Below are 17,903 nucleotides of genomic sequence, written 5' to 3'. Positions count from 1 at the left end.
GGCTTTCTCACCAGAGGCTCCCTGCATGTCAGTAGAAGCAGCAGCTCTCATAGGAGCAGATTTCCAGCTGGCTTCCCGCAATGAAGGGGTGCAATGCACCTGCAACAGGGGCTTAAAGGACTAAAGGGACAGCAAATTCTGGGAGTAAAGAAAGCTCAGTTAAAGCTGCTGCTTCTACTCCAGTTCTGGCTCCTGAAATGGTAAGACAGGCCATGGGATAAAAAGGGCTCATTCCTGCTTTTTAATTGTGTCAGTTGGTATGTTTGTGTCACAGGCTTTCAGTTTGTCCTTCTGAGAACCCTACACCGTCGTGCAGTCCCCTTGTTTTGGGAACACATACAAAATGTTTGAAAAATCCCATTATTTATCCAGAAGAGCAGATTACAGCAGCTACCGATTGCATGAGGATGTGCAAGAACAGTGGTGAACTACTAAATAGTGCAGCAGTTGCTGTGGATCTTCAGTGCACAAAGGGACTGAAAAGAAGAGATGTTACATCCAAGTACAGTAAGAGGAAAAAAGCTGTAAAGTCTCAAAAAATACACTAAGGAAATATTGAAAGTGACAGATTCTGGTGTCAAAAGAAACTACTGCAATAGATCAATTTTAAAAAACGTCAATTGGATTACTACAGTATGAAGGGACAAATACTCCTTTTTAATATGTGAAAATGTTCTAAAAGAGATGCATTTTAATAAATTTAATGAGAATATTTTAGAAACTTAAGAAAAACACCCTCAAAGGATCTTCAAGGAGTTAAAATGTAGGCAGGGTGTTCTTAAATCCATTAACATTTATGTGAAATGAAAGTTCAAACAAGACCCTTCCATCCTATATATGATTCAAGCCAATAAAGAAATAAAACCCTGCTGCGTTTGGAGCCTATCCATTGGTTTCACTGGGGTTTCTCTCCAGCAAGCCTCAGATATAGTCCTACTTTAATTTAAAGTTGGATTTGCAAACTCAAATCAGTACTTTTTATTTAAGTTTTTTTGGAACTCAGCAGACAAAGATAAATGCTGCTTTCCTGCCCATCTCCCAGTTTCTTACTTGTTATACGCTTCAGATCAGCTCACAGCCAGCTGCTCACTGATCAGCATCACTCTGCGGTTACCTGCCGGTTTATTTCTGCCTGTTCATCTGCCAGATTACTGATCTCTGTTTTGTACTGTTAGCTTACACTAAATTCACCTTACCCTAGCTTGTGTCTGGAGCAGAAAAGCTTCCTGGCTCAGAGGAAGCTAACCTTTCATTGTCAACCTGTTTGACCACCTCAGTTGGTGTTAGATCACAACCAGTGAAATTAAGCTTCTTACAATAAATGCACAGAGGATGGGGTCAGACACGACAGCTGTGGTGATTTACCTAAGGCTGCTGTTCCTGTCACCCCCACTGGTCCCAGGAAACCTCCTTTCAGAGGGCTTCACGGCCATGTCAGTGCAGATGAAGGCTGCCTGGCCCTCAAAGTCCCAGATAAGGAAGATGCAAGTAGTGATACCCACCCAGCCTTCAGCCAAAGTGGTTGGAAAGGCATGGGGAGGTTGGAGAAGTAGTAAATTTGTCCTTTACACCTATATTAAGTAAATTCACTGGCTTTAAGGATATATGCATGTTTTTCTAGATTACTGTCTGGATCACTTGGAAAGTATACCTAAAGGCTGCAAGACTAATAGATAAATCAATGAGGTTTCCAACCAGTCAAGTAAGGGATCAGAGAGGGAGAGAGGCTTCTCTGTCTCCAGTGCTGCTTAAAAGAGTGACTTTCTTTTCCACCGTCACCTTGCTGTTCATGAAAGTCCTTCTGCATTAAATTGAAGGCTGTTATGTTAACCGTGGGTGAAGGGAGGTGCTTCCACTAGACCAGACACAAAGGGAACTGTGATCCAAGACATACCCTTGTCTTCGAGGGCTGCTGCTAACAGGCCCCACCTGAGGGTCCTGGCTTATGCAGATCTCAGTCAAAGGTGGTTTAGTTGTACCATTGACCATGCAGAAATCATGGTGGCAGGTCATTTAAAACTTTTCAGGCATCTCCACATGATGCTGATATCTCAACATATCTTTCCAAAAAAACACTCCCAGGTCTGCATTACTTGATCAAGATTTTCAGAAGAAATATTGTGGCATGATCAAGGACTGGATGCACTTCAGCTAGGTCCCAGTTAAGGTTAGGAACCTGATACCAGCTTTATAGTGGCCCTGCCACTTAATGGAGCATAGGAATAATTTTGTATAGTTTACTGAAATATCTGGCCAATATTGTTACGCATGCAAGTTCTGAAAACAAAGAGTGAAACCAAAATGAGTCCTCAATTTAGGCCTCAAATTGCATGTCTGATTTAGAATAGTTGAGTAACTGCCACATGTTGCCAAGCATTTTAGGAAATGAGGATCTGTGAGACTGAAAGATCAATTAAAAAGCTGATCTTTAGGTTCTTTTTTTTTTTTAAGGAAAAGCCTTGTCTCTAGGGTTTAATGTTGATATTGATTATATATAAAATCCCAAAGATTAATTATGCTTATACTGATGATGACCTAATTATTGATTCTTCCAATTGTGTAGTTTTTAAAAAGGCTGTTGGGCTAAAATTTAGCAAGGCTGAAGTTAGTACTAAGCAGGAAATGTGTCAGTAGGTTTCAGCTCCAGAGAATATTTAGTGTTTCCTGCCTCTAAAACATAGGCATCCTCTTCATTAGAGGAAGAATGCTAACAAAAGCCCATATCCAAATATCTGGGTGGCAGTAAGAGAATCAAGAAGCAGCAGAGTTTTTCTCTGAAATATATAAAGTCAAATTATTGCAAACTTGATCGGGGACCACAAATGCGATGTGCTCCTCTATTGCACTGGGAAAGTGCAATATAGGGGTATGGGATACCTCAAGTTAAATGAAATAATGACAACGCAATAAGCTTATAATTTTTTAAGGTATTTGGCTTGGTCTTACTTCACATTTAAATTCCAAAATTGGGAATTACACAAAACTACCACACCACATGCTAAATGTACTAAAAGACAGTAAAGCCTAAAATGTAATTGTCAATAAGAATGCATCCTCCAACAGTTGTATTCCTAGTGGAGTACCTTATGTATCACCTTTCAGCCTTAGGCTCCTTAAACTATTTTATCTAACCTGGAGAAAAAAACCAAACCTATCCCTGACACGCTTTGGGTCTGACAAAGCTGAATAAAATCACAGGTAATGAAATGGCAAGCTGCTGTTACAAGGCATGCTGAATAATCTGGACACAGACACTGAAACACTAATTTCTGTATCACCCATCCATAACAAGAAACCCGAGTCATGTTTCCAGGACGCGGGAGCCTCTCCTGGGAATCACTGCTTTGGAGCATGTGTTAGAAGTCTTGGCAAATAACTAGCTAAGAATAACTCCTTAGAGTGACACTGTGGTCAGACTTGGGATATAATTTATGCAGTGCAAGCAAAAATTCTTCTGTTTCACTCTACAGGAACTCTACATTACAAACATTTGTGTGACTGCTTCTCAGATACTAAGCCCAGTTTTGGCATCCTCAGAGGATGTTGATCAAGCTCACTTAAGAGAAAATGAAGGAAGAATCACATAATCAATCTCATTAAATAAACTGAAAAAAACTCCCTAATTTTAGTGAAGATTTCCCTCTGTGAGCAGGGAAAGTTCTGTAATGACTTGGCCAGTCTAATAAAATCTATAGGGTGAACAGAAATTCAATAACAGCAAACAAAGAAAGAGCTAAAACCAAATCAGAAAGTCAAAGGAGACAAATTCAGAAGGGAAATACTTTTAGCAATGCATTTTTTACACATCTGAACAATTACCCAGGCTTGAGTATTAGTGGAAGCAAAAACTTAATCAACCAGCAAGTGTAAGGTAACAGGCAGTAAACTTGCATGGCAATGAATGCATAGAGGAGATGCCATTTCTGACAGCAAATTTAGAAACTTCTTAAGCTGGACACAAAGCTGAAGAGCACAATTCAGTGTCCTGCATGTTTTTTGTGTTTGGGTGACTGTATTTCACAGCCCTTGCTGCAGCAGCTCTGCCAAACTAGTCCAACCACTGTCTGCAACGAGGACAAACTGCAGATCAGAAAGGCATCTTTTACAGAGGCTGAAATACATATGATCAAACTCAACTGACACGTTTTGTCAGATGTCGTGTTTATCCTCAGCAGCTTTTGAAAGTAAATGCAAAATGATGCCATAACCTTTTTGGCTTAGAATGAGTTCAAGATCACAAAGTGAAATGATTAGACAATTTTGGAAAAAAAAAAGCAAGATGTCAAAATGTGCTGCACAAGAGAAACTTTTAAACATTGATAGGACTGGCTTTGACAGAAATTTCTGCTGGAAAGTACGTCAAAGGCTGCCACTTATTCATTGCAAAAAGGGGAGAAATAAAAGTTATTCTCACGTTTCCTGAATATATTTTTTATTTTTAACGAGGTCTGAATGAACATATTAAGCCTATCAAAAGAATGTATATATGTACTTCAAATTTAGTCTGAATTGCTTCAACTTTCACGTTCAGGATCTTGCTGTATCTTTATCCACTAAATTAAAAAAGGGATGAATAATATTTTGCTCTGCATCAAGTTAAACAACTTCCATTTAGCTAAGTTGAAGTATCCAAGTTCCAGCTATCATTCATGGTTGGTTTTGTATCTTTAACTGCCTGCTGTTGGAAAGGATTCTGGGAGAAATCACAGCCACCTCTCCTGTTGTGGAGAGAGAACTGGAAACAGTTCTTCAGGGGTGGTGTAAGCACCGCTTCCAGTGCAACAGAGAGGAGCAGGGTCTCACTGAAGCTCAGTTCAGCTGACCTTTCACGATGACTGTGGACCACTTCCCATAGTCACCAGCAACAAAACTGGTCTAAAGATATGCTGCCACCAGAAAGGAGGCAGTGGTTTTAGCCACTGCACATACGATGATAACTTTTGCAGAGCACATTATTTGCTTCTGCCCAGCTGATCGCAAAATCTCTCTCTGTGCTCTGTCATCTTAATCTTTTTTTGCCATTTTCCATTTTAGGCATTTATAAACTTTTTCAGCGATAGCTCCATTTTTATAAACCACTGACAGGCACATGAAGGAGGGCAGAATCAAGGTCTGATCTCTGTGGGGCTGCTTTGGAGACTCCTTTTCACAGGATAAACTGAGCTCTCATTTGCCAGTTTCTAAAGCATTTAATGTGTTTCACGGTGATTTTGTTATCTTCCAGATATTTCGTAAGACTTTTCTCATCTTTTTTCAAGTAAAGAATTTTGAGTATTATACATCAACATTATTATCCTTTAATCAACTGAAATTACAGAAAATATAATGTGAAGCTGGTTTGATAGGATTATTTTCCATAAACACAAATGAACTGGCATTAATTATGCTATTCTCTTTTAATTCTTTATTCAGTTTCGTATTAGCTGTTCCATTATTTTTCCAAGGATTTATGTCATTCTGACAAGCCTATAATTACTCTGGTCACCTCTTTTATTTTTTTTTTAATATTAGCTTGTTAACTTTCTTTTGCTTTCCCAAAACTTCCCCTGTGTTGCAAGAGTTATTGAAAATCAACACCAATAGTCGAGCTCCTCAATGGTGCCTTTAAATCTGTCAGATACAGGTTATCCAAACCTGCTAATTTAAAAATGTATCATTTCCTGTTCCAAAGCAGAATAGAAACAGCTTCACAGTTCCTGAAGCACGTACAGCTCTTACCTCTCCAAATCATGCCAGAAGGAACTGGGAATGCTCAGGGGCCCCCATCACTTGGAGTAACTCATAGAGGGCAACGGCAAGAATCACTTCTGACTGCAATCCAGAGGAGAAGGTGACAAGCAAATACCCTTTGGCCAGTAAGTTGTTAAAACACAACTGTTTCTGTCTTAGCAGATGTGGAAACTGAGATGTGGGGAACCTAAGCAACGCCCACAGTGCACATATCAACCCTAAGATTAGAAGTCAGGTGGTCTGAGCCCCTCCGAGCCTAACAGCTATAGGCAGCTCCTCACACATCCTCCCCTGTGTAAACCAGAGGTTCCAACCAAAAATCACTATATCAAAGCACAAACAAAAATGTACAACTGTTTATTATTAGTGGATTATCTTTTTATTGGAATCACAGTTAACAATAACTATGAAAAGGGAAGTAAACTAATTGCTGATTTTTTTCATTTCTTCTGTACAATTGCTAGGCTTTGCCTCAGAGTGGAATTTTTTTGTAACGCAGTCAGGACACATGGAGTTAGCATGAAGTATAACTACAAGTAATTTTTAAAATAAGACTGATTATAATTTGGTGTTTTATGTTGTCTTTTGTTGGAGATAATGAAAAAAAAAAGTAACACAGACATACATACTAACATTGTGTTAGGAACCTAGGAAAACAGCTAGGAACGTTACTTGCCAAACTGGGCCAGTAGAGTATTGAAAAAGAAAAAAATCCACATTTTAAGTTTATTTGATGTAAGGTTGAACTTCTGAAACATGCAAGTATGCATGAGCTTAAAAGAATTATGAAGTCAAAGGTAAAAAAATAAATTAAATATTTAAATAAATGTCTGATATAATCTAGTACTAAACCAGTCACACTTCTATATAGCATTATCTAAGGTATGTTCAAGTAGGAAAGCAGCTGAGACCAACTAGTGTCACTGAAAACAAGCTATAATGTTAAAATATTGAATTGCTCTTGGCCAGAGTAGCTAATACAAGCTATAAATTTGAATTCTGTTCCTTTATGCTTAGTGCTTATAAATGTGGAATGATCCAGCAACAATAAGAAATCTATACCAATTGAAACCTGTATTTGCTTCCTTGTGATTTAGCATTCTAAAATACTCAGGCAAAAGAAATGCGGCATTAAGAGAAGATCAAGTGACTCATATTCAGAAGACAGGCAATACCATATCTGAGATTGCTTTTATAACATTAATTCAGCTCAGCTGTGTGAATCCCTTTCCAAGCAGTGGGTCATGTAATAGAGCATTCTTTTTCAGAAGACCTCTGCCTCACTCAGATCTGGGAATAAGTTAACAGTATGTGTTGAAGAAGGCGGCACTAAATACAAGCTAGCCAATCCCATATTTGCTGTAGAAATGGAATGTGATGTAGTGAATGAGGTGGCACTTTCAGAAGGGTTGCTGGATTAAGGAATTTGAATATTGCCCAGAAGAATTTGAACTTCTCCTTCCCTATAAAATTCCAAGGTCATGCTAGAATCAATTAAACCAATATTTTTAAAAATTGTCATTAATTCTGTCTTCCTCATTTTCTATACTCCATCTTAAATCCTCACAACTTGATTTGGTGGAATTTCAAAATCTCAGAGTTGTAATTTAACATTTCATAGACTGTACATTTCAAAGGAATTGCAGCTACCCACAGTTAGTCAGAAGTTGAGTTATAGGATACCTGCTATTCATCTAAACCAAAGTGACTGTGATAGTTTGTCCTTCTTTCCTTTTTAACTAGTATTGGAACGTACTTCCAGGAGACTATAGGCACTCTGAATTTATTAATTACTATGAAAAATCAGGGCCAAGGTACCTCAGCTTAGACATCCAAAGTTAGTGAACAATTTCAGCCATACTTCCTTTGTCTCCATCTAAAAGATGTGGAAGAACTGAAATCTGTATAGAGTGGCTGGATATCCATACAAGGTGGTATGTTCACCAATTCCCCAGCTCTTTGCCCTGCTTCCTAAGATAAAGAAACATCCATAGCTGGACGTGAATCTCCATCAATGGTCCTCCATCGGGATGCTTGATCTGAACTGAAGGATCTCAGGGAACATCACAAAATGCATTTGTTTGTTGTGTGACCTACACATCAGCTTAATTCACTTTCTGCAAAGCAGACATGATACCACTGATTCAGCTCATGAGAGTAAAGACAAATCTGTGAAGTGCTCAGATGCTGTCAAGAGGAATGCTATAGAAAAGTCTGTAAGAAACATCTGTCAAGAACAGCATCTGAGCAGAGAGTTATAAATGAAGTGCGAGGCCACACGTTGAAATGGGAAGAAAGTAACAGTGAATTATTATCTGGGCACCATCCATTCTATCCAATAAATGAGGTGAGGGTATATTGAAATAATATTTTATGATCTGATAATCAAAGGACATCGTAAGGTGCCTTCACAGATCGGGCAGGTTAAGTTTGCATGGGCAGTTTTAATTCTGACCTGTTCTAACTCTTCTCATCTTTGCTCATCCTTTGGCAATAACCATTAAAACTGTGGGGTGTGTGCATGCCTGTTTATATGCCATTTCCTAGATTTTTATTAAAACTACCTACTTTGTGTTACAAAAAGGTATAGAGATGCAATTTTTCTCGTATTACATTTCATTGGGGCTTTTGAGTTCCCTAATTTGTTGAAACTGCTAAACATCTAAATTCGAATTTTGTATCATTAACAGATACATACTCCAATTCCCCAAACACATCTGACATGTTTTCACTAGGTACCCAACCCTTATGGAATTCAGGTGTATAAACAAGCTCAAGTAGATCTACTGACAAGAAATTACACATCCATTTGAGCAAAATCCCCCAGATGTTGCTTTTTCTAACCATGTGGTCTAGAACACAATATTATTGTCCCATACCCTTTTTTTTTTTCCTTATTATTCCATTTTTATTCACATATAAAACATGGGTTTAAATAAGTGACTTGATCAAGATCAGCTGAAAACCTGTGGCACTGCCAGTCACCACACCTGCATTTACAAATCCCTGGCTGGTGCTTTAGTCACAGTAAAATCCTTCTATCAGTTTAATACTCACTAGAATTCAGTTCTTAAAATATTACTCTTACAAATTTTTTTTAGCCTTGTGATTTTTTAAATTTAAATAGCAATTGAAATGTTTTTTTCTGATAGCACTATTGAGTGAAATTAAACATTGATTCCTGCCTTGCTTTCAGCAGGATCCAGTCTCCAGCTCAGCTGCATTCACTTCACTCCTCACTTGCATGGAGTTTTCTTCCTACAGCATTTTAAAACGTCTAATTTTTACTTCAAATTTTCATTCGGTGTACATCACCAGCTGTGAGGAAAGCCACATTCTTCATGTACTTGTTTTCATTTGGGGGCTTGTTCAAGCGCAAATGCAAATCCTCTTAAAACTTCAGTTGGTTCCCAGCATTATTGATGGGGACCCTATACTTTGGGTAGCTACATATAAAGTCTTGATTTATTCTGACCTCTAAATTTTTGATATATCAGTGAATTGAATCTTCTAGCAATATTTTTATCATTCTACTCTAAGTGTTTAATATAAAGCTCTGTAACTATTCCTCTCACCAATACAACATCCAGCAACCCAGAGTATCAGTGTGAGATGTTAGTCTGGAGCCATCTACTGGTTGTATTGCTCAGCCTGAATAAATAGATTTGAAAAACCACTTTACACATGTATTTTTATCGTAATTATAAAAATAACAGCATATATTAATAGATTAATCACCTAAGTCTAGGATATTTCTTGTGTACTCGTTCTTCGTTTTTAAGTTTAAATTCTCAGTGAACTTAATATGGCCCAATTATCAAAATAAAAAAGAATTTATCTTGTTTTCATAAACAAAATAAAAATGGAGAAGGGGCCTAAAAAAGCTCTTTTTTCTCAATAACACCAAAAAGAATCCAAAGAATAAGGTAATATTAATGCTAAGATGTAAGCAATTTAGTAAAGTAATCCACATATCTTTAGTTTTATTTTTGTGATGAAGAGGATAAATAATTCTTACTGCTTTATTTGGTACTTCATAAGATTTCACAGTGAGCTTGTATGTGCTGTCCTAAAATAGCTAAGATGCACCATGTACAGTTTTCTTGGGATTAAAAAAGGTCTCGGTCAATTTTATGACTGAAGTTCTAATAAACAAGCTACTATGAACTAAAAATAATCCAGACAATTTAGTTTGGAGATCAAAAGTATATTTATATAATGATGTTGTTATATAAATATAAATATATCTACTTATTTATTTATTTAGTTAGTTAGTTAGTTATTATTTACTCATTTATTATACGATAAAAATGATAATTATCTGTGCTGTAATTAGTAATATTTCTATTATTGCAAGAATACATGCAACGTTGTGTCTTCAGGAGCAAGAGAGAGCATTTTACAGATTTTACAAGTTTGAGAGATTCTTTGCACCTATTACATAAGTATACTTATACATCTATGCATATGTATGTATACACACAGACACACAAAAATATATACATATTAACTCATTATGCTAATGTACAAACATACATATGCATATATGTATATACACATGGGTGCATGTATATATACATATAAATGCATATATGTATATACATGTATATAGGTATGTAATATCTATGTATTCATCTATGTGTGTACACACATAAACACACATGCATGCACATGCATGCCCGCCTATATATCACACCTAACATCTAACTTGTACCTTATACAATCTCAGTTAAACAAAACCCTCTGTTGGCTGTCAGTTGTACCGGGTTTAAACAGTTGCCATTATTCACACTTGTTCTCAGCAGATTCATCAGCAGGAGAAACTTCCAACAGGAGCTGTAAGTGGCAAGTAATTTTATCAAGAAATGCAAAATGCAATTTAAAATGTATAAAAGGGAGATAAACAACCAGGCTTCCCATCATAAACAGGAAAGCATAAACATATTGCAGGTTTGGAGACCAGACTATGGGAGCTACAACTAGGAAGAAAGACATTGCCACCATCACAAATGGAACTGGTAGAAACACCTGCAAGAGAAAGAAAAAATATGTTTTAGGAAATAAACTGACCAACTCTGATTTTATGCCTCCTTCATAAAAGTAACAATGCGTGCTTTGCCACACTACAGTACCGTTTCTCACATTGGTGCAACCTCACCCAGGATGAGACTCATCTGACTTCAGACTGTCTACAAGATAGGCAACTTTATTAAAATACTTGTTCAGGCTCTGACTATTGGCAAGGGGGAAAGATAGGAAGTCCCTGAAATCCATTCATCCACATACGATATTATGGGCTCCTAAAAGCAACTCAGGGCTGGGTGCCTACAAGAAGCCTTCACAATGAGCATACACTTCTAACCTGTGTTTCTGACAGCTAGATCGAGATTAAATTAAACATATCCTTAACGCCTGTGGTTGTCTCAGGAAAGATGAGAGTAGATCAAGGTTTAATTAACCTTGAATGGCCAGCCCGGATCCCACACTGTTCTGGTTACTGCTCCACATGGTTTCACATTGTTTGCAAATCATCACTGCCATTCTGCCTATCCATCTCTTGTTTTGAAGTGCAAACTCTCCGGGGCAGAGACCATTTGTTTGCTTCTTTTCCTTCTACAGTGAAGCGAAGTTTTTGAATAAGGCTCTAAAGATTGTGATTCGTATTTGTATTTTTGTAGTGGCTATCCACTTTCAACTTGCACTTGTTCCGTAACTTTTCCATGCTACCCATGACTCAAAAAGATCTGCAAAAATATTTTCCAATTTATTTCCATTTACTTTGTATGGTCGATGTAGATGAGGTTCCCGGTATCGAAGTACAATCAGGCTTGCACAAGTCAATCCAATCATAAGCCAGGCAGAAAATCCAAAGTAATTTGTTAACATAATAAGGTCAGAGGGGATGATAAAAATGGATGCAATGGTGGTTGAAAAAATCATGGCTGGTGCTGGAGTGCAGGAGTGGACATTAAGCATGGATATTAAAATAGGTAAATGTCCTGACTGACTTCCAGCGTAGCTTAATCGACCTAGTGTGAACACGCTGCTGTTGAGGGCACCAAATATTGAGACAGCAACAGAGACAGGAATGATCCAGGCAACCGAGGGGATCACTCGATCAGCCCAAGTGACTGCCACGGCAACTGCAAGAAAGCAAAGCATTAGTGTAGTGTAGGTACCATGTTCTGAATTACTGACAGACTCAACAGAAATTAACCTTAAAATACATGAAATACTCATTATTTACCTGGTTTTTGTTACAGTAGTCAAACATGACTGATCTAATCCAAGAGGTATTTAATTCAGTGGCTAAAAATTTCCTAGGGGGGGTGACAGCAAGAAGGAGTGCTACCTGCCAGAGCAAGCCAGGTAAATCTGCTGGGGCCAATACCACAGTAATGGACTGCCCAGCAGGAGCAAGCTGCATCTCACTGCCATGAATCACAAACATACGCGCATGGGCAAGGCCATGCGGGGAAAGAAAATGAATACATTAGTCCCTAGTGTGACCACAGTGATGACATGATCTACTGCTATGAGGAAACTGCCAACATGAGCGCATGTATGTCCAGAGACATGTCGGCAAGCATGTTATTAATGAGGTTTTGCTTTGGATGGAACTGGGGAATGTGAAAGATGATTTCTGAAAAGAGATATTAAATATTGTTTGGAAATTAGCTGTAGCCCATAGCCCACACTGTAGCAAGGACTAACATTTAGTGGGTCTATAAACAACTGCCATGAGGAATAGAGGTCTTGCAGTGACCTGCACAGCATAGGAAGTTATTAGAGATGAGGAAAACAACACCCCCCAGAAAAAGTAGTGAAAGAACAAGAACTGCGGCAATGTAGCCATGTTTGAAATAAGAGCTATAATTTTAAGGCAATCTCCTCAGCTGACATAGATAAGCACAGCTCCCCTGGTATGTTGGGAGCTGGTCATGCTTGTGGGGCAGCTGCTATTCATGGGTACTCTGGTATTCTCTCTCTCTCTCATTGTAGGATGGATCTGCAAAAGTATGCATCTCTCCCAGCAGACAGCCTGACAATGGCTGAGCCATAGTACAGCTACACCACTACCATTTATGTTATTGAGCTCTTTTCACAGGAAAAAAAATAATTGATCCATTCAGATGAGGTATGGTTCGTTGTCACTCCTGGAGGCAAGGTCTGACAGCCGAGTCTTGTTAAAGTGGTATTTAAAAGGTGCTGTTTGGACAATCAAGGAGATATACAGCTCCTCTCAGATCTTTTCATGGAGAGTTTATTGGTACAGGGTTTGAGAAGGGCTTTACATACATTGGACTTTTGTATAAGCTTTTCTAAGGTATCACAATATTCTTCATGAACAACACACACACACACACACACACGAAATGGCTACATGTTTGCGTCCGTTGTCTTTTCTATATTACTTATCACAGTAGACTTGTCCACCTCCTAAAAAGTAACAGATTTAGCCTGAGACACCATGAAGCAGGGAAGGATGGAAGACAGAGGATTAAAACTGCAGGAAAAATAAGGCCTTGTCTATACTCAACAGAGACCTGATCCTCACCTGATTTTCCAGGTTTTAATACACTTCTGATTACTTTTTATATAGTGCAGGTATAAGTCAACATTTTCAACACCTAAAAACATCTGTCTGCACCCAGTCCAACTTGGGTCAACAGTAAAGTTAAACAAGAACTCTCTGTTAAGCCTTAGAATGAAACCCAAGCTTCCTGACTGTGATGTTAGATGAACAGAAGTGACCCAGTAAATTGACACCAGATGGGTATGCTAATGGACCACACCTTTTTAGTAAAAAAAAAATCAGATCCATACCTGAAGAGACAATTTCTTTAGGTGTGAGGACAGTCAGATATGAGATGTTCACCAGTAAATAAAAAACAATTACTGCAGGAACAGCAGTTATCACAGTTAAGGGGATATTTCTGCTGGGGTTTTTCATCTCTTCTGAAAAATAAAATTTAAGAAGACTATTAAAGCAAGCAGTGTACCTTCTGCAAGTGTGTTTCTGTAGTGAATCTGTGCAGAGCTTGACAAGACCGATACCAAAAAGTCCTGCCCCAACCCCTAATCATAGCTGCTAAGCTACGTTGCTTGTAAGGTCCTACAGTGGCTCTCAAAGAAGCCTAAACAGGTTTTTTATAACCTTTTTTCTTATTTAGCTATTTTTTAAACTATCTTGGAAGGAGGGATGGATGGAGGTCTGACAGACTGATAAAAATTGACAAAAGGACTGATAAATTTTCTTTGATTTGATTAAATACATATTTGACTTGCATTAGAAAATTAATTTGGTAAGAAATTTTCAAGTAGCCATACTATTAAACCACTAGCTTAGATGTGAGACTCTAAAGTCAGATTATTTACTCTCACATCACCTCATGAGTCCTGATCTGAAACTTTCTGAGTGTATTTTCCTGTTCCTGCACAAAACCTTTCTCTTTGCCCTTTTATCAGGAAAAACAGAAAACATAACAGGAGAGACTGAAGGTATTGACAAGGAGCAGTAATGCAGTGCCTTTAAATGGCGGTAATTCCGAGCTGGATTCTGCTGTTGATTATCTATTCCAGGGCAAAGCTGGCAGAGGAAAATTGTTTAGTGCTAAGCCTGGCATCTTAGCTTAAAACTACTCTTACCAAATTAAAAAAAAACCTCAAAATTTTGCAGCTGAACAACTGAGGCACTGGCACACATTCCCAACCATGTGATAGTCCCAGCAAAAGATGGAGCTGGTTTCCAGAACTCTAATAATTCATCCTCGTCTCAGTCAAAAAGGGACTTTTTCATCTTTTTCACTCCTTCATCCCTTCCCTCTTGCTCCCTCTCGCTCCCTCTCCCCTTCACATTTTACAAAAGACTTCTTCAGTATTACCAACCAATAACCCACAAGGGGGAAGAAGTGAAAAGTCAAATGTGCAGCTTGCTTAAGCTTTTTTTGGTAGACAGAAACCCCTTTCCTCTCTCAAATATAATATGTCTCCTGCCCAGAACATCAGCTCTGAGCCTGCCCCAGCGCTGGCTGTAGCACACAGAGCCAGAGGGACTGAATGAGCACAACTGTGGAATTCAGATATGGACAATTGGAAAATTTGGGATCTATTTCAAATGTAAGAAATGTGCTTGATAATTTTGAGACCAAAAGGGGACAATCACCAAAACTGCCAATTTAAATTTATCTTTCCATTTGTTTTGTTGCTCGTTACAGCCCTGCCATCCAGCTGGCACCTGATGCTTTCGCTGAAGCTCACAGGAATTAAGTTATTGTTGAAGAATAGGAAATTCAGTTCAGAAGAGGACTATTGCATAGGTTGCATCTGTCTAAACAGCTGTGGTGTCCAGTGTATGTTTTTTAGTACTACTGCTAACTGATCAGAAAATAAATTAATATTTTACCAATAATTTTGTATTTTCTCAGGATTACAAACCTAAATGCTTGCCTTGAAGGAAATCCTAAGATTTCAAAATTATACTTTGCTGATTTGTATCACCCTTTTATTGCAGCATATTGTTAATCCTGGAATAGCTGGATTTTAATAATAACAGTCATTTTTTTAAACATTAACTCAATTTTCACACTGTTCTCACTGTTTAACTTTTTGTTATGCATTTCACACATTCAGTTTATGCAATGTTTTACATGTGATAGAGGTCAATGGATAAATAGGTTTAAAGATAGAACAACATCCATTTGCTTACAACTTAATTCTATAAATCTGATGATACTCTAAAACACTCTTCATTTAGCTCGTGACATGCATAACTAACGTTATGAGCATTATCTCTGCAGCTTTCATGAAAAACTGCTCTATTTATTACTGCCAGATGTGTCACCAGATACAGAATAGTATAAGTAATCAGATGCAGAATAGGATAAGTAAATGGATGTTCAGAAAGGTTTTGTGTATTTAAAACTGAGCACAAGTTATATGAAAGGGTTTATACCACTTTCCTAACATTCTTCTTCACCTTCTGTGGAACACTGTTTTCCCAAGGTAGTGAGTGACTGTTGACCATCGTATACATCCCATGAATTTACTACATTTTAACACAATTCAAAATTAATTTGTCCATGTACAAACCAGCTGTATAATCTCAGAGAAGGTACAGATATTTAAATACACATTAATCAATTATCTTTTTGGATTTGCTCGTACTGTGCACATCATTTGGCATAGATATCTTGATCTTTTTCTAAAAATGCACTGACACTGACACTAAGAGAAAAAACACTTTTTTAAGGTATGAAAAACTCTGTTTATGTCTGAGATTTTAAAAGTACTATTTTGATTTCTCTTGTACTCCTTTGGAAATGTCAGTCTGATTCTGGAGATGGCATAAGAAGCAAGAAAATTCCCTAGAGAGGAAAAACACCTCTTCTACCAGCCCCAACAAACACAGGACTTGTGTAAAATGTGACAGATCCTATGGTCTTGAAGGAGAGACAAGTTCTACTAAGATGAGGTGAGGAACGTAAGAATGGCAACTGTAGAACAAAATCTAAAGAAGAAGAGTGAGATACCTGCCATATAATTGAGGGACCACCAACCACCATACGCATACAGTCCTTGGAAGAAGGCTTCAGCAATCTGTGACGCGTTGGGGATCTCCGAGCTGAACGTGTCCTCAAACCTGGCCAGACTATCCTTTCTCCAGCCAATGAGAACTATGCCACCAATGGCGATTACAGACAAGGCCATCATCTTCAGCAGAGTGAAAACTGTCTGCACCCACGCAGCCATCTTGACGCTGTGGCCATTCAAAATCCCCAGGGACCAGAGAACGGCCAAGGCCAAGCATTTCTTCAGCACTTCTGGTGCAGGGCAAATCCCATAGAAGGGCTGGGTGGCATATTCAGCAAAAAGCAAGGCTCGAGCAGCATTTGATGCTGGCTTGGTAAATATTGATGTCCAGATAAAGACGAAGGCAGGTAGCGATCCAAGGCCTCTTTTAATATGGCTGTATTCTCCTCCGGAGAAGGGCAGAGCAGTTCCCAGCTCCGCATAGCAGAGGGAACCCATCAGAGAAACCAGCCCAGACGCAGTCCAGATTGTTAGTGCGACGCCAACGTTGAGTAAGGAATGCTTTAACACCCCCGTGGGAGACACAAAGATCCCTGCCCCGACAATTGATCCTATAATAAAACTTACTCCATCAAAATAACCTATATTTCTTTTTAGTTGCATCTTGGCCTTTTCTTTTCTTTTCCCATATTTGGGATCTTCGCTCTTTCCTTTTCCCATTTTTTTCTGGTTTTATACAACTTCAGAGGCTAGATTACCTGTATTTTCCTCTCCCTTTGTTGTTAGCAGACTGTCACCAGCCTACTTGCCAGTGAAATGTTACGGGAAGCCTGGCTTAATCATTCAGAAAAGAAAGCATACTTTGGGTTTTGGTGTCTGCTGCATGAAGATGATTAACCAAATACTTCAAAAGACACTGGCAAATCATATACATGTTGGTTTAATATGTACTTCAGAAATTATTACGGTCTGGAGGTATTTTTAAAGAAACTGGCATAACAAATAATGTGCGGTAAATGCTCATTTCTTGGCTGATTTTCATCAATAGATTTCAAATTTTTTATGTATGTCTTCAGAGACAGCTGCGAGAGGTGGGTAAATGTGACCTTAGTTCTAGGGAAAGGGGAAAGGTACGGCAGCATGGAGAAAGAAATCAGCCCTCCTTTTGTCATTGATGGTGACACAGGCATTAATTGAACAGCCTGGTACTATTTTTCTACCATCAATACTTAAAATGGACAGTAATCACCAGTATGTTTTGCCAAATCCTCATCACTCACTGGGTTTACTGGAGCTTGTTGATTCTTCACTCATTAAACACTGCCCTAGAAAGAAAATTACCAGTTTATTCCCAGTTTTGATTGGGCACTCATCATTATAGGAGTATCCAAGCACCTCCTAAGCAGGTATTAATCTTTGGACACCGCTGGGAGGGGAAGGGGCTGTATCATTGTTTCCATTGTCTGTACGGGAGCTGCGGAACAGAACGATGAAGGCTGAAAGTTCCCCCCAGTTTGGTGTGTGCCTTTTAAGGTGTGGCCACTGATTGTCCCACGTATTTATCAATGTGTGGTATATTTTATGTTCAGAATATGGAAAAGGAGCTTCTCTTCAATCAGATGAGGATATACTATTGCCAT

At 38.4% G+C, this 17,903-nt stretch overlaps 1 protein-coding gene across 1 annotated transcript; it reads right to left on the bottom strand.

Annotated features, from left to right (window-relative positions):
- Window positions 1-6,102: 6,102 nt before the first annotated feature.
- Window positions 6,103-17,083, bottom strand: SLC7A13 (solute carrier family 7 member 13). Its single transcript, XM_009512085.2, has 4 exons — window positions 16,263-17,083; window positions 13,558-13,689; window positions 11,509-11,873; window positions 6,103-10,758 (listed from the first exon to the last, which is right to left on the bottom strand). Exons 1-4 carry the CDS (start codon window positions 16,981-16,983, stop codon window positions 10,513-10,515), a joined length of 1,464 nt encoding a protein of 487 aa, XP_009510380.2. The 5' UTR covers window positions 16,984-17,083; the 3' UTR covers window positions 6,103-10,512.
- Window positions 17,084-17,903: the final 820 nt, after the last annotated feature.

The sequence above is a fragment of the Phalacrocorax carbo genome, chromosome 2, assembly GCF_963921805.1.
Source record: "Phalacrocorax carbo chromosome 2, bPhaCar2.1, whole genome shotgun sequence".
NCBI classification, from domain to species: Eukaryota; Metazoa; Chordata; class Aves; order Suliformes; family Phalacrocoracidae; genus Phalacrocorax; species Phalacrocorax carbo.
Note: the sequence above shows the minus strand (reverse complement) of the source record. Positions and strands in the feature narration are given on the sequence as shown.